Source organism: Neopsephotus bourkii, unplaced genomic scaffold (assembly GCF_033783945.1).
Source record: "Neopsephotus bourkii isolate Nb327-2 ecotype Australia unplaced genomic scaffold, CSIRO-AGI_Nbou_v1 NB_656, whole genome shotgun sequence".
Lineage (NCBI taxonomy): Eukaryota > Metazoa > Chordata > Aves > Psittaciformes > Psittacidae > Neopsephotus > Neopsephotus bourkii.
The window spans coordinates 46,424-73,917 of NW_026901155.1; the positions used below are offsets into that span (position 1 = coordinate 46,424).

Genomic DNA, 27,494 nt, shown 5'->3' on the forward strand with positions numbered 1-27,494 from the left:
CTTCTCTCTTGGACAGTAGGGCACCTTTTGTTAATACCTGAGATGTGAGTCAGTATGCATGGAGAGCTGGATAGATTGTCTCTGATTTCTTTGAACTCCTGGGTCAGGAGTTTTTCTACAGCTGAAATGATGGAAGGGTTGAGATTTGTCTTCAGACTCCCAGAGTTGATGTCTGGTTTCATCATGACTGGTGGTAATGCCTAACTCCATGTCACTGATGCCCCTTAGTGGGTATATGATCTTGGCACACTCTGTGTAAGTTTCTGCCACATGGGTTATGTGTATTTGACTTCATCTGGATCTATGGGTGCATTCCCAGCATCTAGCCAATGAAAGATCATCTCTACAATGGCTAATTCCCTCAGGGACTGGATGCTTCTCTCTGTTGTGGTCCACTTGTCTGAGCAACAAATAACATCGTCCTTTTAGGGAAACCTTTCCTTCACAGCTGCCAAGAACTGTCTCCAAAGGCTGAGGGCTCATTTATCTTTTGCAATGGCTTTGACAGTTCTCCCTTCCCTAGAAAATGATCCCAGCTGCTTGGCTTCCCTACCTTCTAGTTTGTGACTGTCTGCCCCATTCTCCCAGCATTGGAGCAACCAGGAGACAATGTGCTAACCTGGAAGACTGCTAAACTTTTTTACGTATTTCGCAGCTCACTCAAGGTCAGGGATCGAGAAGTTACCTCTTCTTCTTTCTTTTCCTTTGATTCCTGGATTAATACCTCTCAATCAGATGCTGTCCTGTGTAGAAAGTGCAATGTTTCTTCATCTTTCTTCACTGTATGGGTTGTTCTTTGTGCCTCTTGTTTGCTTTTCCCCTTGTGTATGGGGACAACCAATATTCGCTCAGATTGGTCTTTTGGTTTAGGTGCAGTGTCTGTCACTGTGGTACAAGTGGCTGCATTGTCTGTTGTTGGGGTTGAGTAGCTGCATTGTTTGTTGCTTTGCCATCAGATACAGAGACATTTTTTTTTTATGGTGACACTCTGTAGGTATAGGCCAAGCCCCAGCACGTTGCAGTGATTTCTCCCTCTCTGGTATGACCAGGATGACAGCACACCTTGTTTAAGCCTTTTACTAGTTTTTCTGATTTTGCACTTGTTCAGGGGTGAAGTTCCAAAGCACTGGAGGGGATTGAATAAACAAGATGAATTAGGAATGTGTTCACATCTACGGAACTATTAACTGGTATCACAGAAACATAGTGGGATGGCTCCTATGACTGGAGTGTTGGAATGGAAGGTTACAGGCTCTTTAGAAAAGACTGGAGTTGCTATTTATGTCAGTGATAGGCTGGAGAGTATGGAACTCTGTCTGGGGACAGGTGAGCAGTCAACGAAGAGTTTGTGGGTCAGGGTCAGAGGGAGAACAGCAATGGGAGACATTACTGTGGGGATCTGTTACAAACCACATGATCAGGAGGACTCTGTGGATGAAGCACTCTATAGACAGATAGGAACAGCCTCACACTCGCAGGCCCTTGTCCTCATGGGGGACTTCAACCACCCTGATATCTGTTGGAGCGACAGTACGGCCCGGCACAAGCAGTCTAGTAGGCTCCTCGATTGTGTGGAGGACAACTTCCTTTTGCAAGTAATAGAGGAGCCGACAAGGAGAGGTGCCATACTTGACCTCGTGCTCACCAACAGGGAAGGGCTGGTTGGAAATGTGATGTTCCAGGGCAGCCTTGGTTGCAGCGATCATGAGATGGTCGAGTTTGAGATCCTCAGGACAGTGAGAAGAGTGTGTAGCAAGCTCACTGCTGTGGACTTCAAGAGAGCAGACTTGGGACTCTTCAGTAACCTGCTTAGTAAGGTTCCATGGGATATAGCCCTAGAGGGCAGGGGGACCCAAGACTGTTGGTTGATATTCAAGGATCACCTGCTACAAGCTCAGGAGTGTTGTGTCTTGACTAGAAGGAAGTGCAGCAGGAGAGCAAGGAGACCTTGGATGCATAAAGAGCTGCAGTACAGTCAACTCTTGGGATCCTCCTGTCACTCCAGAAATATAGATGGGTTCCATCCCTTGACAGCTCGATGGCATCAGAGTACACTGTGCTCCGGTATCTAATAGAGCCTTATACTTCTGTGGGACTGATGTGCCAGGCCATCTGATCCACACAGTCCAGTAAACCTGATTGTCTCTCTCCTCCACCTGCCTGGAGGCAGGGCCCCTCTAATAGTCCTCACAACGTTGGACACTTAAGTCATGTTGAAAGGGATTATTCATTATCACAGGAGCTGGAGTAAAATCAGCTCTTCCACTCCATCTGGGAACCTGCTCAGCAGAGACTGAAGCCACAGCTCTAATGGGATGATCTGTCTTTGCCCTTGCTCCCCTCTTCAATTCACTCACCCGTTCCTCCAATACTGAAGTATGTGTTCCATTCCACTTTATCATGTCTTCTCCATGATCCCACAGGTAAAACCACAGTGTGGCCTTGGCATATACCTTTTGTATCTTCTCTCTCGAACAGTAGGATGCCTTTTGTTAATGGCTGAGACGTGTGTTGGTATACATGAGTAGCTGGATAAATCAGATATATCGTCCCTCAATTGTTTGAGATCCTGGAACAGTTTTTCCACAGCTGAGATGATGGAAGGGGTGAGATTGTCTTTGAACTCTCGGCGTTTTTGAATCATTTCATCCACTGTTAGTGGTACTATGTCATTCCAGGTTACTGTTGCCAATGAATGGGCATATGATGATGGTGCATTCCGTGTAAGTTTTTGCCACATGGGTCATGTACATTCAACTTTATCTGGGTTTATGGGTATATCCCCGTTATTTGGCTTGATGCGATAGATCATCTCTACGATGGCTGATTCCCTCAGAGACTGGATGCCTTTGTCTAAAGTAGTCCACTTGGCCAAACGACTCATAATATCATTGTTGTATGGAAACCTTTCTTTGACAGCTGCCAAGAGCCACCTCCAAAGACTGAGGGACTTTATCTCTCTTGCAATTGCTTTGTCAATTCCCCCTTCTCTAGCAAGTGATCCCAGCTGCTTGGCTTCTGTACCTTCTAGTTTGTGACCATCGGCCCCATTGTCCCAGCATCGGAGCAACCAGGTGATGATGTGCTCCCCTGGTTGACAGATAAAATCTTTTCGCATATTCCGTAGCTCGGTTGAGGTCCGAAGTAGAGAAGTCACCTCTCCTTCTTCTTCTTCATCATGTGATGATGACTCCTGATCAGGTTCTGGATCGAGTAGTGGATATGTTGTTTCTTCATCTTGCTGTAACCTTCCTGCCTCCTTTTTGCTTTTTCTCTTGTGTACAGGGGCAACTGATATTGGTACGAATTGGTCCTCTGGTTTAGTTGCAGTGATTATCACTGTGGTTTGAGTAGTGACTGTACTTGTTGCTGGGGGTGATGTGGCTGCTGTACTTGGAGCTGGGATAGCTGCGCTGTCTGTTGCAGTCGAAGTTTGAGTAGCTGCTGTAATTCCACTGGGGTAGCTGTGCTATCTGCTGCAGCCAAAGTTTGAGTAGCATCTGTACTTGTTGCTGGGGATGGTGTAGCTGCTGTACTTGGAGCTGGAGTAACTGTACTGACTGTTGCTTTTCCCTCAGATCCAGCGACATTTTCTTCCTTTTCAAGGTGCTGGAAAGCATTGAACATTGCCTTGTAAGCATAGGCCAAGCCCCAGCACGTTGCCATGATTTGTCCGTCTCTGGTATGGCCAGAATGACCACACACCTCATTTAAGTGTTTTACTAATTCTTCTGGATTTTGCAGTTGTTCGGTGGTGAAATTCCAAAGTACTGGAGGGGCCCACTGACCTAGATACTTGCCCATACTGTCCCACACACCCTGCCACTCATGGCTGTCCAGCCTCAGAGAAAATCTCTTGGTCCTCCTACTTCGTCGTTTAACCCCAGACAAGACCCAAACCTGACTCTGCTTAACTTTTGAAAACAGATGAAATAGTTGTGGCCAAAATACACTCTGTATACGTGCCAACATGGTGATCCCCATCACAATCAGCAAACAAGTCTCAATAGCATTAAAAGGCCATTCAAAACTCTCAAATGATGCTGTAAATGCTCTGGGGGGAGGACTGGGAGGGTAAAAGAATGCCTCCTTCACAGGTTGACCACCCGAGAAGGAGAAAAAATATGTGTAATTGCTAAGCACTTCTATTATATACCTCCCAAAGTATAAAGGTGGTGACCATACTGGGAACATAAGCCAGATAAGTTTCATGATCAATAATTCTATTGTATTACAAGTCATTACCATAAAGTACAATGAGACAAAAACTTTAGCCCAAGCCCCACACTTGAAAAACACTAATACAGCAAATACCAGATGGAAGTAAGGTACGATATACTGAAACTGTGAGATCAAGAGGAACAACTTTGAGAGCCAATAAATCAGCATTGTGACGAGTGACTATTAATCTAAAACAATGAATGCTTATCAGAAATATGATTAGACGCATTCAGGTCATATCTGTCGTTATCTCAACCCCTTGTGCCCCACATTGGGCGCCAAAAAGAACTGTTGTGGTTTAAACCCAGTCATACACACAGTTTCTACTCCCCCCCTCCCTGCTCCCAGAGGTATGGGGAGGAAAATCGAAGGAAGTGGCTGAAACTCAATACTAGCATTCAGTCAGCCGATCAGAGCTAGCGCAGCTTCTTCTCGCAGTCTGAGGGGGATGAAGAAAGACTACAGGGCCTTGGGGCAGATGGTGAAAGAGTCTGGGGCTCAAGTGATCTTCCTCTCACTCCTTTCATCTTCCATTGACGATGTGGGACGGAATGGGGAAATTCAGTCCATAAACGATTGGCTTCGAGACTGGTGCTGCAGGCAGGGCTTTGGATTCTTTGATAACAGCTGGTTTTATAGGACAGCAGTCTGGACAATGGCATGTGGGAAAGGTTTATCACACAGAGACAAAAGGATGCTGGGGCACAAATTAGCAGGGCTCATTTGGAGAGCTTTAAACTAGATTCGAAGGGGGATGGGGTTGTAGCTAGGCTTGCCCCAGTGTGGCAGCACTCCAGAATTGATGAAGACTGGGAGGCCTCCTATGATCCTAGGGTGAAATCGGTGTGCTCAGCTCGCTCCCTGAAATGTCTGTACACCAGTGCGCGCAGCATGGGAAATAAGCAGGAGGAATTAGAAACCTGTGTTAAGTCAGGAGATTATGATCTCGTGGCAATTACAGAGTGTGGTGGGACAGCTCACATGACTGGAATATAGTCATGGAGGGCTATGTCCTTTTCAGGAAAGACAGGCCAGCCAGGCGGGGTGGTGGGGTTGCTCTCTATGCGTGAGAGCAGCTACAATGCGTTGAGTTCTGTCTGGGGACAGATGATGAGCGAGTTGAGAGTCTGTGGGTGAGAATTAAGGGACAGGCTGGCAGGGGCGATACTGTTGTGGGGGTCTGTTACAGGCCACCGGATCAGGGTGAGGAAGTTGACGAGGCCTTCTACAGGCAGCTGAGAGCGGCCTCACAGTCACAGGCCGTGGTCGTCGTGGGGGATTTTAACTTCCCTGATGTTTGCTGGAAGGACTACTCGGCAACCCAGCCGCAGTCCAGGAGGTTCCTCCAGTGTATGGATGATAACTTCCTCATGCAAATGGTGGATGAGCCAACCAGGAGAGGAGCGCTGCTGGATCTCATCCTCACTAACAAGGAGGGTTTGGTCGAAGCAGTAAAGGTTGAGGGCTGCCTTGGTTGCAGCGACCACGAGATGGTGGAATTCAGGATCTTGTGTGGTAGGACCAGTAGAATAGCAAGTAGAATTGCAACCCTGGACTTTAGCAGGGCAAACTTTGGCCTCTTCAAGCAATTGCTAGGGGAAATCCCATGGGCAAGGCTGCTTGAAGGTAAAGGGGCCCAAGATAGTTGGTTGACGTTCAAGGACTGCTTTTTCCGAGCTCAAGATCAGAGCATCCCGACACGTAGGAAGTCAAGGAAGAGGGCCAGGAGACCTGCGTGGCTAAATAGGGAATTGCTGGGTATGCTCAAGTGGAAGAGGAGAGTTTACAGGTCATGGAAGGAGGGGCTGGCCACTTGGGAGGAATATAAGGCTGCTGCTAGAGGATGTAGGAAGGCAGCTAGGATGACTAAGGCCTCCTTGGAATTAAAGCTGGCGAGAGGGGTCAAGGACAGCAGAAAGAGCTTTTTCAAATACATGGCAGATAAAACTAACACCAGAGGCAATGTAGGCCCACTGATGAATGGGACGGGTGCCCTGGTGACAGAAGATACAGAGATGGCAGAGTTACTGAATGCCTTCTTTGTCTCTGTCTACTCTGCCGGAGGCAGTCCTGAAGAGCCCTGTACCGCTGAGACCTCAGATGAAGTCAGGTCAACGGAGCGGTTTGCCTTAGTCGATGAGGAATGGGTTAGAGACCAGTTGAGCAATCTGGACATCCATAAATCCATGGGTCCAGATGGGATGCACCCGCGGGTGCTGAGGGAACTGGCGGAGGTCATTGCTAGACCGCTCTCCATCATCTTTACCAAGTCTTGGGAAACAGGAGAGGTGCCTGAGGACTGGAGGAAAGCAAATGTCACTCCTGTCTTCAAAAAGGGCAAGAAGGAGGACCCAGGTAACTATAGACCGGTTAGCCTCACCTCCATTCCTGGGAAAGTGATGGAACACCTTATCCTTGGTGCCATCTTAAGGCATACCAAGGATAAGAGGGTTATGAGGGGCAGTCAACATGGCTTCACTAAGGGGAAGTCATGCTTGACCAATCTCGTAGCCTTTTATGAGGAAATAACACGGTGGATGGATGATGGCAGAGCGGTGGATGTGGTCTACCTTGACTTCAGCAAAGCGTTTGACACAGTCTCCCACAGCATCCTCGCAGCTAAATTGAGGAAGTGTGGTCTGGATGATCAGGTAGTGAGGTGGACTGTGAACTGGCTGAAGGAGAGAAGCCAGAGAGTTGTAGTCTATGGGGCGGAGTCTAGTTGGAGGCCTGTATCTAGTGGAGTGCCTCAAGGGTCAGTACTGGGACCAGTATTATTTAATATATTCATCAATGATTTAGATGAGGGAATTGAGTGTACTATCAGCAAGTTTGCTGATGACACTAAGCTGGGAGGAGTGGCTGACACGCCAGAAGGCTGTGCTGCCATCCAGCGAGACCTGGACAGGCTGGAGAGTTGGGCGGGGAATAACTTGATGAAATATAACAAGGGAAAGTGTAGAGTCCTGCATCTGGGCAGGAACAACCCCAGGTTCCAGTATAGATTGGGGAACGACCTGTTAGAGAGCAGTGTAAGGGAGAGGGACCTGGGGGTCCTGGTGGACGACAGGGTGACCATGAGCCGACACTGTGCCCTTGTGGCCAAGAAGGCCAATGGCATCCTGGGGTGTATTAGAAGGGGGGTGGTTAGTAGGTCAAGAGAGGTCCTCCTTCCCCTCTACTCTGCCCTGGTGAGACCGCATCTGGAATATGTGTCCAGTTCTGGGCCCCTCAGTTTAAGAAGGACAGGGACCTGCTGGAGAGAGTCCAGCGCAGGGCAACTAAGATGATTAAGGGAGTGGAGCATCTCCCTTATGAGGAAAGACTGAGGGAGCTGGGTCTCTATAGTTTGGAGAAGAGGAGACTGAGGGGTGACCTTATTAGTGTATATAAATATATAAAGGGGGAGTGTCACGAGGATGGAGCCAGGCTCTTCTCAGTGGCAAACAATGATAGGACAAGGGGCAATGGGTACAAACTGGAACACAAGAGGTTCCACTTAAACTTGAGAAGAAACTTCTTCTCAGTGAGGGTGACAGAACACTGGAACAGGCTGCCCAGGGAGGTTGTGGAGTCTCCTTCTCTGGAGACATTCAAAACCCACCTGGACACGTTCCTGTGTAACCTTATGTAGGTGTTCCTGCTCCGGCAGGGGGATTGGACTAGATGATCTTTTGAGGTCCCTTCCAATCTCTAGCATACTGTGATACTGTGATACTGTGAATGTAACTCCCATGGGTTTAGGCAAGAACAGTCCAGTAACTTATGTATAACACAAATTACCACCACTACCACCAAGGATAATAATGATAAGAGAAAATAACAAGGGAAGAGAATATGATACCACCTACCGAAACGAGTCTGACCCACAAGAGCGCGAGTGCCCTTCCGGGTAACTCCCTGTTACTTCCCCAGGGATGACGTGCTGTGGTATGGAATAACTCTCTGACTAGCTTGGGTCAGGTGTCCTGTCTCTGCTTCCTCCCGGCCTCCATTCCTCCCTGGCAGAGCATGAGACTCACAAAGTCCTTGGTCAGAGTAAACATTACTTAGCAACAACTGAAAACATCAGTCTTATCAGCTCTGTTCCCAGGCTGAAAGTGAAAACGCAGTGCTGCACCAGCTACTAAGAAGGTGAGAAATTGACTGCTACTGCTAAACCCAGGACAGCTGTCAACCCCTTCGCTCTAAATGAGTACCTTTTCTGTGGAATTTCCTGAATTATTTTTTTGAACAAGTTTTTGTCCTTTTGTTTCAGTTTTCAGAATGTGTATCTTAATGTTTTTGTGGTTGGTTTGTTTTCTGAAATAGCTTTATTCCATGATGTAAAGATTTCCAAATGCTTAATGTGACCTTTTCAGAAGGTTATGAAAAGGCTGATTTGTCGTTCGTATCTTAGGCAAAAATGTTATTTCTTTTTTCTTGCATATCATGAATTAATTCTTGATTAAGGCCTTTTTGTTTAACAGAATCTGTCTATGACCTTCTCCCAAAGGAGCTGCAGTTACCACCTTCCACAGAAAAATCTATAGCATCCATGAGCCAAACAAGTGGTGGTGAGGCAAGCTTGCCACCTCTAGCCGTAGTTGCTGCTGGTAAGCATTTTCATTTGCTTTGTTAAGGTTGGCAATATTCTGGCCAACATGATCAGTGCTGGCAAAGTTTAGATTGTAAAAAGGAACTTGTGGAGAAGTAACAGAGTTAATTCTAGGAGGATTTAGGTAATGTAAATTAAACTGGTTGATCTAAATTATCAGGTATTCTATGTTAACGGTTTCTGTATTTAATGTGTGTATACCTATCTTCATAAGAAATAAGTTACTTGTTTTGCTGTTTTGTTATTATGCAGCACAGGCATAACAAACTCCTAGAATGCTCCCTGTCTTAAGAGGTAATAAATACCTGCTTGGAACTAAGGGAGAATGCCAACTGGCTGTAAACCAGCAAATCCTAGCTAGGATAAAAAATGGAATGGAAGATTATATTTTGGTCCATGAAGCTTTTTCCAGACTGTAAGGAGGAAGAAGTCTCATGTTTTTCTTTAAGAGGCCTGAGGAAGCTTAGTATTTAAACTCCATTCAGATATTACAAAATTCTCAAATACATGAAAATAGAATATATGTCAGGATGGCACTTTTATAAACTGCTAAGTTTAAATTGGTTATTTTTTTCTAATTGACAGCATATAAAAATGGAGTATGACCTTTGTATCTTCCTCTTTATCTTACTCCCAATCATGGTTTAGACTTCAGTCTAAAGGTGCTGTTATTGTTCTTTATTAGATGTAAAAATATGAGGATTTAAGGACAAAGCTCTCTTCTGTGAAGTTAGCATTAGTGCTGGTTTGCATCTGGAGTCCTTGTCAGTAACTTTTATATATCTGTAACTTGTATGTATCAGTAACTCGTAAATATCTGTGCAATGAGGAAAAAATCTTTATGCTCATGATAGATGCATCTTCATTGAATAAGGATTTTTTTGCGTAATTGGATCCCCATATTTCTTACAAGGTCATGTTCTTCTTTCCTAATTGGCCTTAAATTGTTGCTTGAGAAAAATGTGTGTATTTAAGCTGCATTATTCTTTTTTTCTATGAGTTCATATGCATTAAATGTTTGTGTGAGAATGTTTCCCAGGTTTGCATGGTACAGGAATCCTGATCAGAAACTGAAGAGATTGTAGACTTGTCAGAGAAACTTTACAGCACTGCTCACCATTCATGTTTTGCCAGACCTCTTCTGAGAGAACCTGTGGATTTAACTGTGCACAGTGGAACTTCTGTCATTGAAAGAATTTGATGGGTTTATTTATTATATTGAAAGGATTTGTTATTTTTAATAAGCAATAGAAAAATAATTTGGGCATGTATTTCTAAATCAAGATGCTTGATGATCTGTTTGGTTCAAAGGCACAGCGGCAACCAAATCCTGTAGAAACACGTATTGTAAAAATAAGCGAATAACAAAAAACAGTCCCACAAGCCCTGATACACTCTAAATCCACAGATAGACATGAACTGTAATTGATTCTGAATCTAACAGAAAAGACTTGAAAACTTGAATGGAACTAAATGTCTGTTACCTCCAGGTATTTAGTGTCTGCTAACAGCCTTTTAAAAAACAGTTTTAACAGTTCCTTTTAAAAAACCTAAGAACACATTTGCTGTGTTTGGGTTAAACTGCAGCACAGTTTTCTTGAATGCAAAACTTAAACAGTGTTGAGATTTTTTTGTTAAGGCAGAAAGGAGACCTACTCATTCAATTAAGAATGCATTTCAGTGTCAGTCGTGTAGTTTCACAAAGACTTTTAAGGTGATACCACTGCCCAAAGAAGAGCTTTTCATGTGTGTGCTGCATCAAGGACCTGCTCCGGGTTAGAGTTGTCATGGGTGGGCTCACTGCAGGTCTGCACAACTGCTTTTGATGGTACAGGGAAGAGGAGCAGGCAGAAAAGGTGGAGGTAGCTTCTCTCAGTGGCTGTCAGCTTGTGCAGTTTGAATTGTTCACTGACCTGTGACTTTGGCGACCTTCCATAGGTGTTGTGATGAGATGGTTAAGTTCCTGGGTGCTGTATAAATAGGAAGTATTAAGCAAAAGCAACTACAGTTGTTAAAAATTGTGTTTAAGGAAAACTAACCAGCCAGACAAAATCACCCAAACAGAGCCAAGACTAGTTTTGTTTTCATTGCTTATGTCACTGTCCATTACAGTGAGGCCAAAACCAGTTGAAATCCTGGTCTTCTGTAAACATGTAACTGGTAACCAGGGTCATTCAGTAGTGAGTTGTGCTACAGACATATAAGGAGAGGCAAGCCCCAGCCCAAAATATCTGGGGCTGTTATCAGGAAGTGGGTGCTGAACTCCATAGGTGTTGCGGTAGACTTAGCTGGTGAATGCTATGAGAGAATTTCAGTGTAACATGTTGGGGGAGGAGGGGTGCGTGTCTTTGGTTTTGTGTGTGTGTTTTTTGTGGGGTTTTCTTGGTGGTTTTTTTTTCCTCTCCTATTCCTCCACTGCATCCTTGAAAGAAAGCACATGCATCTTGGATAAATGTTTACCAAAACAGGTCCGTACACTGTGCTCCAAAACTATAGGGACAGAGCAGAAAGCTGAAAAGAACAGTCCTTGCTCCTCCCTCTGGTGCTGGGAGGTAAGATATAGAGAGATAGATAATATATAAGATATAACTCAAAGGTGGACAGGTCCTTCTGGTAAGTCTGAGGCCAGACTTTCTTTCTTTTTAAAGCTGGGGACAAACTCCTAGGAACAGAAGAAGGAACATTGGTGTGTACAAAAGTCGTAGGTTGGGGTACAAGGAGAGGTGGACCTCAGTGGATTGTTTTATAGTCATAGTCCCCCCTCCCACAAATTCCTGCTGTGTTAGTGGCCAAATTGGATTCCTCCTATAAGCCATCTTGAACTCAACACTTCTGAACTGATGCTGGTACTTTCAGCACACAGCTGCCTTGGAGCAGGAGCCTTATCCAGTGTTCTCAGTTGACTTCCAGAATCTCAGGACTGTTTTGTTTCTCAATGAGGTTACCTGTGTGTTCCTCACCTAAACCTATTTCCTCAAGAGAATAGAACACAAGTGTTTTGGCTACATTCTGTCGGAGTGGGAGTCGGGCCCGGAGTAACGACGCAACCTCAATATGAGTATGATCGCTCTCCTTTATTGTTTGCATACACAGTGTTTATATAGGATTCTAAATTAGCCACACTCCTAAAGCAAAGCTATCATTGGTCCCCAACAACTGTTCACGCGCCTGTCTATACATTGCTATTGTCTAAGCTAAGTTTTACACACATATCTCTGCAACAGCAGGGTGCATGCCTTGTGATAAGCGGTGCATTCCTTGCGGCCAGCAAGCTCCTGTTTCAGCGTTCTGCTTACATTTCTTTGACTCCAGGCCTCCTCGGCTCAGCTGAGTCAGAGAGAGTTCAAGGCTGTCTCACTCAGCTCTAATCCTGGGTTGCGCAGGCCCTCGTGAGAATAACCATTGCTCCACAACATTCTTGCTGTAGCTGCACCATATTTCTAGATAAAAGGGCATATTGCTTTTTACTGTTTTCTTTAATTGTTTCAGGATTGTTACAGTGTCTTTTAATAGTTGCTACCACATTTTAAAGCCCTGGCACCCTGCCTCATGTAATAATGAGAAGTCTGGCTGGGCTGGGCCCTGATTTCTTAACAGGAAAATAAGAGGAAAATCAGTCTGGGCTTTGTGCATGTCTATATGCTTGTACAGGAAAAGAGGTTCAGATTTTACATTTAAAATTCAAAAGACCAAGATTGACTAATCATTTGCATATATCAAGTCTGTAACAGACTATAGGCATATTTTTGAGGATCTGACACTGTACAGGTGAGAGGGTGAGGAGGAGAGATGACTTTTGCAACTTTGTGTGCCTGTATTTCAAATCTGTGTTTTGTGTGTGTCTCTTTTTATTTTTATTTTTAATTTTTTTTTTATTTTAAACTTTTGTGTCAGCTCTTACTTGCTTTAAACCATCACTTTATTTGGGAAATGGTAGTTCAGTCTCCTTAGCGTTGCAGGTGATCTCATTTACTCTTGTTTTTTGAAGGAAGGGCTGATTTGAAACGCTGCTAGCAGCACTGTAGGTAGAAGTCAATTGCAGATGTGATTACTCTCAATAATGAGAGGATTATATTACAGGGAATGAGCCAAAGTGGTGAGAGCATTTTTACTACTGTAATAGTTAACACCATTTGTTCTTTCCCAAAACACAGAATAAGGTAGTATCTGGCTGAAATTCAACTTCATAGAATCATTGAATAGTTAGGGTTGGAAAGGACCTTAAGATCATCAAGTTCCACCCTCCCTGCCATGGTCAGGGACACCTCAAACCATGTCATCCAAGGCTCTGTCCAACCTGGCTTTGAACACTGCCAGGGATGATGCATTCACAACTTCCTTGGACAACCTGTTCCAGTGACACACCACCCTCACAGTAAAGAACTTCTTCCTTATATTTAATCTAAACTTCCCCTGTTTGTTTTAACCCGTTACCCTTTGTCCTGTCACTACAGACCCTAATGAAGAGTCCCTCCCCAGCATCCTTATAGGCCCCCTTCAGATATTGAAAGGCTGATATGAGGTCTCCAGGCAGCCTTCTCTTCTCCAAGCTGAACAGCCCCAACTTTCTCAGACTGTCTTCATATGGGAGGTGCTTCAGTCTCCTGATCATCCTGGTGGCCCTCCTCTGGACTTGTTCCAACAGTTCCATGTCCTTTTTATGTTGAGGACACCAGAACTGTACACAGTACTCCAAGTGAGGGAGGTGTCACCAGAGCAGAGGAGAGGGCAGGATCACCTCCTTCGACCTGCTGGTCATACTCCTTTTGATGCAGCCCAGGATACAGTTGGCTTTTTGGTCTGCTGTCTCATATTCAGTTTCTCAACTTACTTGAGGTTTTTTCTGTCAGTTTGCTGTTGGGGTTTTGTTTCACATAAATCACACTATAGGTGAGAAAAAGATATTGCTGCACTTAACTTCTCTGTTGTTTTTTTTTTTTGAGGAGCAGGATGGGCTGTTTTTAGCAGTGATGACCTTACAAGGGCAGACTTCTAGTTCTTCCATTTGGGAATTTGTTTTGTGATTTACAGACCAGTTTTATGAGTATTAAAACGGAATATTGCCGATTGGATTTTAATTCATTCATTAATAAATGTGCATCTCGTTCATCCAGACAAAACGTATTACCCACTCAGTGAATATCAAACAGGCAAGTATCATTTAACAGAACTCTAGGATTTTGAGGTGCGATGTTCACAACCTGAGCTGCTATCTCAAGCTTTTAATTTTGTTATTGTTTTGGGAAGCAGAAGGGAGGGAAGGGGTCTAGAATACTGCTAGAAACTGTGCTTGCTATTGGAATCACAAATATCTTTATTCAGGGGACAGGAAAAGGAGGATTTTGCCTGGTGTGGTACCATAAACACATTAAATATGAATCATCTTCTAGACTCTTGAAATGCATGAGAGTGTCAGGATGAGAAATGTTATTGTAAGCTATGCCTGGAGTTTTCTTACATGAAACCAATGTGCCTGAAGCTTTAATATTGCCTTGTACACAATATTTTTAAACTCCAGTTGCAAGGAGGGATGCTTGATTCTTTCCAGTTGGTTCTTAAAGATTGAGCAGTTTTTTCTTGTTGATCGAGACACATTGAATAAGTGCTTCAAATGCTCAAAATTCACACTGATTTAAGCCCTTTCTCAAAGGCATCTATCTCGTTGGTAGGTCAACACATCATTCTTGTCTTTTGGAGATGATTCAGGAATATTTTTGACCATGTACTTTAAACAAATCTTGCATTTTTGCTTTCTATCTCCAGTACCAGGAACCCTTAAACCTATTGAAACTCCAGTGAAGAAAACTGTTACAGAAACTTGCTTCTCTGCTTACCATCTGTTCATTCTTTCTGTAGCAGATCTCAGGATGAGCTGCTTCAGCTTGCTGTCGATCTTTTAAGTTGCTCTCTATTTGCCGCAGAGGCAAATATATCTATATCTATATATCCATATTTTTTGCATTGCTCCACAGGACAGTATTTCCTGCTTTTTTTCCATTCTGACAGTTTCCAGTTCTTCTCTCAAATCGAAATCTCCAGAGCTGTAGCAAAAGGAGAATGGATTTTATGCTACTAGAATGTCTTTCTTTACTGATCTCTTTTTGCATTATTCGTATTTGGATACAATTAACCTGTGATGTATTGATATTTTCTGGCTCTCAAGAATCTATGATTGTATCCTGGGAAAATATTTGGTAAACAATGAAGCTGTACTTTCTGTGGTCATGTCAATTTTGTGCTCCTTTTTAATTAAAGGGATGACCTACTTTTCCCAAAGAGGTGGAACTGGGTTTTTTAATCATCAGAGTTGTTATTGAAATACTTGCCATAATAACTTTTTGGTCATTTAAATTATGAAAATACGGCTTTGCTTCTCAGTTACTACTGTAGAGAAATGTATAAAAATACTTGCATCCTCTGTGGGGTGGAGGCTGGGTGCTGAGGGGTATGGGTCATGTTTTCCACTGCCAAGATACAAGGCATCATTCTCAAGCTGAAGTTTCTAATAAAGCCTCATATAGAAGATGTGGGGTAGTTTGTTTTTCTGAGTAGTTAGTCAGGCTTTTTAATTTCTATTGAAAATATTTTGTCAATTTATCATACTTCCTGTTGTAATTAGTCAGTTTTTCCTGTTGATACAAAAATAATTCCCAGAGATTTCAAAGGGGATGCCAGTGCTACTACTAATTCTATTATCTTGGGTTTATAAGTACATATTGTAAACAAATTATCAGAAAAAAAATATTATTATTTGTAGTTGGTTTCTAGGGCCTGTAAAAACTTCCATTTCTTTGTAGTCTTCCTCTTCCCACCACCCTCCCAGTTGGAAATACCTTCCTGTAATTTCCTAGGAGTATGTCTTTCAGGAACTTCTTTCTGCAGCTCGCTTGCTTCAGTCGTGTGTGAAACCAGATCTTAATGTTCTTTAAAAATGCATCTTCCTGGTGCTGTATGTTGGTAAAATGCCCTGGCTGCTCTGTCTTGCTAGTACTAACATAGATATGAACATGTTTAATAATTTTATGTGTCATGGTTTAAGCCCAGCCAGTAACTCAGAACCATGCAGCTGCTTGCTCACTCCCCCCGCTTCTTCCCTCCCCCACTCTAGGAGGGATGGGGAGGAGAATCAAAAGAATGCAAATCCCATGGGTTGGGATAAGAATAGTCCAATAACTAAAGTATAATACAAATTTGCCGCTGCTGCTACCACTAGTAATAATAACAATAAGGGAAATAACAAGGGGAGGGAATATAAAACTAAAAAGGAAAGAAAAAAAACAATAAACAAAAGTGATGCCCCAAAAAAACCAGAAGTGATGCACAATACAGTTGCTCACCACCCACCGACCAATACCCAGCCTGACCTGAGCAACGATCTGGGCCTTCCGGGTAACTCCCCCCAGTTTCTATACTGGGCATGACGTGCTGTGGTATGGAATACCCCTTTGGCTAGTTTGGGTCAGGTGTCCTGTCTCTGCTTCCTCCCAGCTTCTTGTGCCCCTCCTCACTGGCAGAGCATGAGACTGAAAAGTCCTCGATCAGGGTAAGCATTACTTAACAGCAACTAAAATATTGGTGTCAGACTAAAGTTAAAAACACATCACTGCACCAGCTACTAAGAAGGAGAAAAGTTACTGTTACAGTTGAACCCAGGACAATGTGCCTTGAGTGCATACCTGCTCCTCTTCATGGAGCAGACCTTCCTTTAATTGCCTGTAAAAGGCTATATAGATTTAGTCTAGATTATCTCTTTTTTCTAGATGAAGTTTATTTTCAAACTTCCTGAATCTCATGTAGTCAGTAAATCCAGCTTTCCAGGACTGTTCAAACACAAGTTGTTTTATCATTGTGAGAATTTTTAATGGCAAATTCTTGCATTAAAGTGGCTCTTATTCTTGCATCGAAAAGGCTTGAGAATTGCTTTGCAACAAGAGAATTCCCTATTCCTTAACTAGTAATGAAAAACAAAGCCAGTGAAGGGCAAAAAGAGAAGAGCCTTGCTGTACTGTTGTTGGGGCACCTCCTTGCATCAACAACTTTGTGAAGACCAAGAGGAGTTCTTATTTCTTAGGGAAAACCCAACCATATCTCTAAAGAACAAGAGTGTTTCTTCAGCTGAAGTGTTCTTTGTCAGATCCATCAATCCTGACACAATTGTACAGGTGGCAGAGGCTGAGGAGATGATAGGTAGAGCTTGAAGAGAGCAGCTGAGGGTCCTAGAGTTCTGACTTGCTTGGATGCAGCCAGGTATTGCTCCGAGTGGGGAAGAAAGGTATAAAGATACATAGAATTGGTGTGTGAGTGGCACTTAAAAAAGCTCTAATTAAATACTTAAACTGGAGCATTAATTTAATAATGGATGTAATTTATAACAAAACCAGGTTGTTTGATGTCTTTACCCAAAGTATAATGCACTGCTTGGTTCAGCATGTGAATGTAAGGGGAATTTACACTGTTGGGTTTAACGTAACTTAAATTAACCTACCTATCTCGAATCTGAGTGTTTTTAATAACTGGTGAATTGGATTGCTTTATTTTATTTGCTGGGATGCTAGTCTTTTTTCTCTATTAATACACTTAACTTGCATTCTAGCTTCGCCATTCAGAGACAGGCATCGAGTGGTGGGTTGTGACAGTGTCTTTCAATAGTGAAGACAAATAGTGCCAGAGACACTTAACCCATCCAATCTCACCCGGGGTATAGGTCGGTGTTGTTTTCAGACTTTTTCATAAGTCTCCTTTCTTTCTCTTTCTCTCTCTCTCTTTCTCCCTCCCTCCCTCCCTCCCTCCCTCCCTTCCTTCCTGGATTGATACTGATTTGAGACTAAAGTTTTTTGAAAGTTTTTTGATATTACATCAGTAATATGAGAAGAAGAAAACTGGAAACCAAAGTTTGGCATGTGAGGTGTTAAAAGCATGTTTGCAGCCACTTTGTAAGTTCTGGTGTTTACCTTTCAAACCTTTGGAAACACATGAGCTGATGGTGGAAATTTTGCACATAGTACCCTCTGGTTTTGTTCTGAAATTGTTCTGCTGTGTCCAGTGCTTCAAATATGCCCATTAACATATAAAAGTATTATCAAGAACATGACATGTCAGATAAATTAAGAAATTTAATAAATGGGTATACTTCATATATTAAGCTTATATACCACTTAAACTTCACAGTGTGTGGTGACTTTTCATTCTTGACACTTATTTTCTGAACACAGCATAGGGTTTATGTGGGATGCAGGCTAGGCTATGAGGAAGAGGCGAGTTCTTGAATGGCTTTTTGCTAGTCCTGGCTGTTCATGCACAGGTGGCTGAAAAACTTGTAACCCCCAAAATATCTCCACTTTGTGTTCACAGTCTTAAGCTTTCCAGTCTGGGAAATTACTTGCTTTGCACTCCAGCTGCAATTAAGAAAAAAAAGTCATCAGGACACTATTTGTTTCTTTTGGAGGACTTGGTAATCCTTGTTGTATTTAAGGATCTCTTTGGAAAGAGCAAACAAGGATTTCAGGATTGGCTCCATGTAAGTGTTATCTGAAGATAAGACTCCTTCAATGCCAAGTAGTGATTCATAGAATCATAGAATAGTTAGGGTTGGAAAGAACCTTAAGATCATCAAGTTCTAAACCCCCTGCCATGGGCAGGGACACCTTGCTCTAAACCCTATCACCCAAGGCCTCGTCCAACCTGGCCTTGAACACTGCCGGGATGGAGCATTCACAACCTCCTTGGGCAACCTATTCCAGTGCCTCACCAAAGGTTGGATTTTTTTTTTTATTTTTTTTCCTGCCTTTCAGACCTTTCTTTTTTTTTTTTTTTTAGAAGCTATCTCTGACATTATATTAGCTTATGACTTTTAGCAGCGTGCATTTGTGCCACATGTGTTGCATCCATTCTTTCACTGCCTGCTTTTTTGGCTGCTTTTTGTTTTCAGAGGAACCTGAATCACTCAGTCTCTTGGTTGTGAATTTAATTCTGTTCACTGCCTGAAAGTGAGGTGAATGCTTGGGAGCAATAGGCAATAGGCACCTCTTTAGATTTTCTGGGAGGCAAGTGTACAATGACTGGTAACTATTCTATGATTCTGTAACATGAACAGCTGGAATTTCTTTGAAATGTAGTCTTCCTTGGAGTTGTACAGAGTAATTGGTTATCTTTATTTGTGTTCTGAACTCCAGCACTATGCACTTTGTTAGTTCTTGGTTATTTCCCCTCTTTCATTTCCACATTACAGAATTGCTTATTATTGATGCAAATTATGAAGTCCAAACCAGAACCAGGGCTTCCTTACGCTGAACTGTTTGATACCATTCTGCCTCTCCTAGAGGAAAAAAATAGCTTGTAGGACAGGCAACAAATTCTGAATTACTTGTTTCAACTACCTTACACGTTACTGTGATGGCAATGAATGGATTCAGGAGGTTTAGTTTCAACAGTGATCAAACTTGCACTAATGTGGAAGTAGTTTTCTTTTCTCTCTCATTTTTTTTTCAATTAAAAAAAGAAAAACAAACCAAACCCTACCTTGTGATGCTGGTGTACACATTTAATTTCTAATTCTGAGGCTGCATACTTGCCATAACATGCACTTGGCTTCTGTTCAGTGTTGAAAAGCAATTTTTATTTTGAGGCTGTGTTAAAACATATTCAGTCTTATATTTCAAAGCCTATCTACTCACTTAAACTATATTTGTCGTTACAAGCACTGTTAAGCTGCAAATGAAAGAGCCACCTGTAACAATTAACATTTATATGTGTCTGAAGAAAGTAACCTCAAATAAAAGAAATGCTGGAACTGGGGAAGGATGAGTATGTTTCCATTCTAACTTGAGAGATCATTGAACAGGTACACCCCGCACTGAACAGTCACTGTCTATATTTGGATGGTTATCTGCATGTTGGGGAAAACTTCATTCCTCAAAACCAGGAAATGTAAAATGTTCTCCCCTTTTAAAGCACTGCCAGTCAAGTTTTAATTACTGAAAACTTCAGAATAAAATAAATAATATTTTTTTTAACCCTTCCAAATGCAGCATATTCAACCAAGAGATCTCTTTTGGGTATCAGATATGCATGTGTTGTCACTGGTTTTAGAGTAAATTGATAAAACAAAATGGGACCCATGAAACATCCAGTGGTTTATTCTTTACAGTAACTTCATTAATTCTTTTTGACCCCATTTACTTATCACTTCAAAGGAAGATGCGTTGACTAAAGGCCTGCAAACTCCATGAGAAAACATACATTTTACTATGTTTCTCAGTACTTGCATAACATAAAATAGTACTAAGGCAATTACTAATTTATCCCCCAAAATAGACTTTAGAACAATCAAATACACAAGTTTAATATAGCCAGTTTATTTCATTGGCTGTAACGTTTGTCATACTTTGTTACATGCTGTTAATTATAAGAGAAGACACTTGCCTGTACATGCTTTAAAACACTTGTATGTTTATGGATGGTAATGACATTCATCTGAGAATATATAAGGCTAAAGAGAGAGGTTTGCTTGCTATTACTGTTTAACTGGATATTGTTTTGATAATCTAATCTTACTGTTACACAGGGGTGTATCTGGTAAATGGAGGAGAGTATAACTAATTTATAATGTCTAGTATATATTTTTTGAATGTACAAACAAAATACACATACTCATGCACATACATGCTTTTTAACTTCTAGGGGGAAAAAATCTGGAGGAGATAAAATGGTGGAAACAGTCATTTGTTTGTTTTTCCCTAGGAAAGTGAGGAAAAGTACAATTTCTTCATTTCTGGGCAGGATATGCATTGAACCATTTGATCAGCAGGGTATGATCAGTGTTTGACATACCTGTTCTAATGCAGACCATGTCCCTTTTAAATTTTTCTTCCAGGTCTCTTAAAAGGACTTTCTAAAACAATCCCCATATTTGCTGCAAAAAGATAAGTCTTTGATATTAATCTCTTGGAGGAAGTCTTCCAATTCAAGAGCCCTGCTACCTGGTTCAATGTTATTATTGATTTGTCAAAGTCTTTTCGTGCACAGGCAAGCATGAGACGTGCATACACTCTGTTGTACTGTGCATAATACTCATTTTCATCCATTTAAAGAAGAATTAATTTGAAATGGGGGAAATACTGCTGTTCAGTAATCCAGTTCTGCAGCATTACTGACATGTGTGCCATGTGTTTGCCAACGCTTGCATGCAGCATATATGCTGTATGCGTGCTGCATATTTCTATTTCTTTCTGAGTGTATAAATCATGAATGGAAACTAATTGTATTTAACAAAGCAAACATCCCAAATAGCAAAGGTCTTTCTGAACTCAAAGTGGCTGCAAATTGGCTTCTAAATATTGTAACTGAAACTAATATCTAGATTTAATAGTTCTTGCCAATCCTGTGTCTTTGGGAAAAAAAAAAAAAAAAAGCATTGCATTAATGCATGATATAGAAAGGATAAATTTGCCTTTAAATTGGAATGCAGTTCAAAGTGACTGAATTCTCCCAATTTCAGCCACTATATTTGCCAAAGAACAAACTGAAAAACGGAACTGGTATCATTCACCTGCTCCTGCTTCACTGGGAGGTTTGGGGAAGGGACTTCCTATGAAGATAAAAGCAGAATAGGTTATGGATAAACTGTAACGACCACTAAATTTGACAATCTGAAGTAGTGTAAGTTTACTTTTAAATTCATTTAGCACAGAAAAGTTGTAAGAAACAGTACTGGTTTAAAAATTCTTTCTCATCAGTTACTGATGTCCCTGGTAATCACAAGTAGGCTGATTTATAGGAAGGTTTGCTATGTTTTGCTGTTAGCACTAAATATATGTCTATATATATGATGGCTGAACATACTTTATTCTGTTACTTTTAAATTGCTTAAACTGGATAAAATAGTTCAACTATCTCTACACTTTTTAGACTTGAGAAATTAATATTTTGGATTAAAAGAACTCAAGGAGAAGGAAAATATTATGCTCCTCTTAATAGGTATTACCCCTAGGACACCAGTAACTAGCTGAACAAACATATTGGATAAGTATGTATATATATTATGTACAGTTTGTTTCAAAAATTAGTTTATTTCTGTGGTTCTGGTTTATTGTGCAAGGTGTGGTCAGCAGGGCAGACATACAGAAAATAGCATCTCCCATGCAGAAGGCTTATATCTGACTATAAAATTTCTTTAAATCAGCTGCAGCTCACTGAGGAATAAAGACTTAATGTTTGTTCATACTGCTTCCTCTGAAATATTTCAGTCTAGGCTTTCAGCTGATTTGTCCATTAAAATTCTTCAGTGGAAATTATTCTGTTGGTGTCCAGAAATATTTCAGGGGTTTATTTTAATAATTTAGCTGTCCTTTCATGTTTCTAAACTAGATTCATCTGTTTGAACTCCAGAGGAGTTACAATCATGTTCTTTAAAATAACCTGCTTCATATGAACTTTTCAGAGGTCTGTCCCAAGCTGTCTCTGTCTGCATAAGGGACTCGGCTGATAAAGTCTTGAGAAAAAACAGTGACTGAAAGAGTCAAATTACAGAAATTTCACATTGTCTTGTATCAGCATGTCACCAATGAAGATACTTCTTCACCCATTTTGAACCTTCAAAACAAACAGCTGTGTCATAGTGACCGATACCAGTTCCATTTTGCCTACCAACGCAGTTGATTTTATATTTTGTTTCTCATTTATGATGGAATAATCAGCAGTTCTTTTTCTCATTTATTTTCTCATATTTTTATTCCAGGATTTGCCTCTGAAGCAGGGAGTGTCTGCATTAAAAATGACCTGTAGTTCTCTGCTTCATAGGTTAGAAACTTATTTTAATATTTTGTGGCTAAACACAGTCCCGTCTTTTTCAAAAATAAAAAATTGTCCAACAATAAATGGTTTAATTAGCATTGAATGTGGATTATAAGCATTTTTCATTGGGGCTTACATTATTTTGGATGAAATGGCTTCTACGCAAATAATTAGTCCAGCCAAGGCAATGAAAACTGTGTTTTCTTGCAGCCATTTTTATGAATTAAGCTTTAAAAAAGGTGATTCCAGTGGCTCATACTAAATCTCATTTGGGCATTTCCAAAGTACTGTATTGGTTAGGCTGTATTGCTTTAAGCATATTCATTCTAAAACTCACCAAATTCCAAATACTTGGGGGAAAGAAATCTGTTCATAAATCACTTTGTGTCAGTGGGACTGCTATAGCCAGCACACACAGAACCATGTATCTTGTATTTACTTATGAATTATACACCGCAGATGCTTCTTCAGCTCCTTCCTCTTCCTCCATGGGCGGTGCTTGCAGCTCCTTTACCACCTTATCCAGTCCTACCATTTACTCTACCTCAGTCACTGGCAGCAAGGCTATGCAAGTGGAGAGCTGCTCCTCAGCTGTGGTGGTAAGTACCAGAGGGGTAAGTGGAAAGCAGTTAACCAGTAATGCAGTCCAGCAGCAGCAGTCAACGCCGAAGAGACACACAGTCCTGTACATCTCGCCACCACCTGAAGACTTGCTGGACAACAGTCAAATGTCCTGCCAGGATGAGGGGTGTGGATTGGAGTCAGAACAGAGCTGCAGTATGTGGATGGAGGATTCACCCTCCAACTTCAGTAACATGAGTACCAGTTCCTACAATGATAACACTGAGGTGCCACGTAAATCACGCAAACGAAATCCAAAGCAGAGGCCAGGGATCAAACGTCGAGATTGTGAAGAGTCCAACATGGATATATTTGATGCCGACAGCGCCAAAGCGCCTCACTATGTCCTTTCTCAACTCAGCACGGACAGCAAAGGCAACTCAAAAGCAGGAAATGGGTTGGTATCTGCCTTTTTTTTTCCTATCACCATATGTAAAGCCAAACTAATAAAACTCTCCCCATGCCCTGTCAAGTGTTCCATTTAGGTTCTCACATAAATCCCTTCTCTGCTGTTCCCTTTTGAGTCCTAGCCTGTGATAAGGTCTCATTAGACTTGGTAATCTTTTAGAAGATAAAACTGAACTTCCCTACAACCACTGAACGCAGGGCTGATGAGTTCATCTGTATTGTTGTTTAAGTGAAATTCCTCAAAGATTGTGCAATCCATTTATAGAATGCAATGAAAATGTATTTAAAAAGAAAGGCAGAAATGGACTGGATGCATCCTAAATCTTAGTGGGTTTTGCAGGATTTTATGTGAGGATTTCAGTCTGTACACTTTACCTGCTTCTGTGTTTGCCTCTATTTATCAAATAGAGTGATGGGAGTAGAAGTGAATGACTTGTTAGGCTTTCTCATCATTGAAGTTAACATATGCTTTACTTTTTTATAAAATGTTAAGATGATATGGTGAACTAGTTAACCAGATTTTGGGGCTTTTTTGTGAATTCACTTCTGTATTTTGATTTTTTCAGAAATAAATCTCTAATCATCCTGTTTCTCTCTGTGCTTCTGGGTTGTATGCATGCATGTCTGTACGTGGGCATGCCTGGGTGGTGGTCTCTCATCTCTTCCACTTTATACCGTTCACAAAATGCATTTCAGTAGTTGCTTAAAGAGGAAAAAGTCCATCAGTTTACAATAGTGTGTTGATGCATTTTTATTTTTAACTTGTGGGGTTTTTAGTACTTTTAAGGTGGTTGAGTGAATAGATTTGTCTTTTTGATTATTTTTTTTTTCCGGTGGTGGGGTGGTGTATTTTGGGTTTCTTTAGTCTTATGTGCTTGCAGTATGTTCTAATGTTCATCACAGTAATGGTGAATGTGAAAATTTGTCTGATGGGAAATATTATTAACTTCTCATATTCCAAAGGGAAAGAGCCTGGAGTCTGTATTCCCAGGGTCATTGCAGTTCCATACTTAAAATTTCACTGTGAGAAAGTGATTCTGAGAAACTCTCCAGAGTTGCCATTCGGGTACCATGTCAGGGTGCATGGAGCTGCCTGGTACCAGGAGTGTTGGCTCTGCCACTGACCGGTGGGTCTCCTGGTGTCTCCTTACAACAACCCCTAGTTGTAAGTGCTTGGCTGCAGTCCAGCATCTCTTGTTTTCACCAGCTGAAATCACTGATAATAAAGTAAAACCTTAGTACATGGTAGACCCAAAGAAGCAAATTAGTGTATGTAAGGCAGCTGCTTGGCAGGAGGAAACTGCCTCCACTGATCAGAGGGTGTCAGGTGCTCTCTTACAAAGGGAAGAAACTTTTTTGGAGGGTAAGACCTGTGACTGTAAATGTGATCTCTGGGCAGAGAGGAAAGATTTTGTAAACTCTGGAACAGTATGAATACTCCATCCCTGGCAGCGTTCAAGGTCAGGTTTGACAGGGTCTTGAGCAACCTGGTATAGTAGGTGTTCCTGTCTGTGGCAGGGGGTTGGAACTAGATGATCTTAAGGTTCTTTCCAACCCAAATCAGTCTCCAATTCTGTGATCTCAATCTAAAGCATCACAAGACTGTAGTATTCCCTAAAATATTAGGGGCTACCCAGTGAATATTCATCATTGCTGTCAGGAATACTCTGAACTCGGGGGGAGATGATAATTTTTTTCCCAACAAGTCATATGCAGGCTAGATTGAACTGCAGCAAACTCTTATGTAACAGAATTGTCCTTTTGAATAAAAGCTCTGGGGCAAGAGCTGGCCAAGATATTAGAAAATGTAATTTTGCAGCTGGGATATGGAGGTTTAGCATTACAAATCTAGGTCACAGTAATGACTGGTTTGTTTAGTTCATTTTTTTTTTAATTTTCCAGCCCTATGGAGTTCAGCCAAGGGAGTTTGTTTACTTTTGCCTCTCAAAAAAGAGCAAGGAAAGCAGCCTTGCTAATTTGTGAAGTGGAAATAGCATTTGCCTCAAAAGACACTTCTAGTCGGTGGTCTTCAAAAGCTAGGAATAGTTTCCTGTGGAAACTGTTGTAATTTGTAGAAGCCTTTCTAGAAATGGTTGAATTAATGGTGATTTAGTGCAAAGAGGCTCAGATTTCCGATGTGCTTGGTCTCGTCTTCACTGGGAACAGCCCTGATGCCAGTGTAAGACCAGGTAAACCTTAACTCAGGAAATTTGTTCTAGTAGAATCATAGGGTTTGCTACTTGTAATTCTTGTTTAGAAAAGAAGTGCTTGCTTTGAAGAGACATTGTCTGGTTATGGTTAAACTAGTAAATAAATGTGTGTATGAAATGTTTTATTATATGTATGTGCACAAATATTAGAATTATAAATAAACTAAATTAAAAGGATGTGTAAATGATATATCCTTGGAATTTGAGAAGACAGACCACTGAGTTCTGGTGAAGGCTTTACAATAAGCTTTCAAGTTCAGCTATTCTAATTGAAAGTAACGATTACTTCCGGTTTTCAGAGGGAAGACTTTCAAAATAATGATTAGGCAGCATAAATTTGACAACGTATTAAATAATGGTATGTTGACAATTCAGGTAACTTGGGCTTTAAGGGTAAAGTCCTCTCAGGAGAACAGAGTTGTGTTGGAGAGGCCAAAGTGTTAATGTTGCACTGCTAAAACATTGCATTTTGAGTGTTGAAAGTGAATTTTGTTTTGATGGCTGCCTCTCTTAACACTCTCCTTTGAAATTCAGTAATAGCTCAGTCTCTCCTATTAATTTAGGGAGCAGGAACTTCCATGTGTGACAAAGTCAAACTAAGCAATCCTTGTGTGACGTCTTTCTGTGGAGCATTCTCCTGTGACGAGGTGCAGGAAGCATGGGGCCCAGGCACAGCGCTGGGAAGGATGGGATGGTGCCTGCAGCAGCTGGGGTTGCCCATTGTGACTTCTTGTGTTCCCTGAGGGAAGCCAAGAGGTTGTAGCTCTGTGATTTAAAATTCTGAGGGAGAAAAAGAGAAGATATTCTCTGCAAGTTCATATACGTATTCCTTTTAATTAGTAGGCCATTGGAGTAATGACCTGAGAGGAAGAATAGAGTGATTATCTAATGAGCTTGAGTTTGATTAGTGTTTTTGCTTAACTTGTACAGAAGTGAGGAGCATAGTGCTGTTAATTACAGTTTATTTAGTGTATCACAGGTTTTGTCTGCGCTACACTGAATAGGAATTTTGTTCCTTTCATTTTCCCAAGAGAAAGTATGTTTTTGCATAGTCTTTTAGTTTGTTTTAAACAGCCTGTTTGACCAGACTGTGGCAGAGTAATCAGGACTCCTTGGCAGATAGTATTCTTGCAGGGGTTTTTTAATGCTGTTTGGTTTTTTGTTTGTTTGTTTGTTTGTTTGTTTGTTTTTTTTGTTTGTTTGTTTGTTTGTTTGTTTTTTTATCTAGAACCTGCCTCTCTACTGTTACTTGGTCAAGGATGAGTGTTCAAGGCAGCCGGGGCTGCTCAGGGATGCACTGGCCATCTGTCCTGGACTCAGCTGGATGAGCAGGCGGCTTTGCTGGGCTGTTTGTGAGGAAGTGGTTTACCTTCACAAACAGAAAAACATGAATGAAATTCATACAAAGCACAGAGCTCATGGCTGCTCAGCAGTGTCCATTTTAACCCTTTGTTACATGTATTAAAATGTTTTGGATGCTTAGTAGGAGATGTGGTGAAATCAGGGAGCAAAGTGCCTGACCTTTCTTTGAGCAGAAGACCCTTCCATAAGAAAAGACAGGTTGAGAGAGCTGGGCTTGTTCAGCCTGGAGAAGAGGAGGTTCCAGGGAGACCTTAGAGCAGCTTCCAGTGCCTAAAGGGGTGGAC

General features: G+C 41.6%; 1 protein-coding gene across 2 annotated transcripts in view; it reads left to right on the forward strand.

The window, feature by feature from the left end:
* Positions 1-27,494, forward strand: part of LOC133211701 (nuclear factor of activated T-cells 5-like) — a 92,588-nt gene that overhangs the window by 38,368 nt on the left and 26,726 nt on the right. Inside the window, exons 1-3 of one of the 2 annotated variants that reach the window (XM_061352287.1) lie at positions 8,690-8,816; positions 22,554-22,615; positions 23,069-23,627. In XM_061352287.1, coding sequence (XP_061208271.1) covers positions 23,098-23,627 — 530 coding nt within the window. In that variant the 5' untranslated portion in view covers positions 8,690-8,816; positions 22,554-22,615; positions 23,069-23,097. Of the gene's footprint in view, positions 1-8,689; positions 8,817-22,553; positions 22,616-23,068; positions 23,628-27,494 lie in introns of those variants that run through there. The other variant, XM_061352286.1, reaches the window with a different exon arrangement.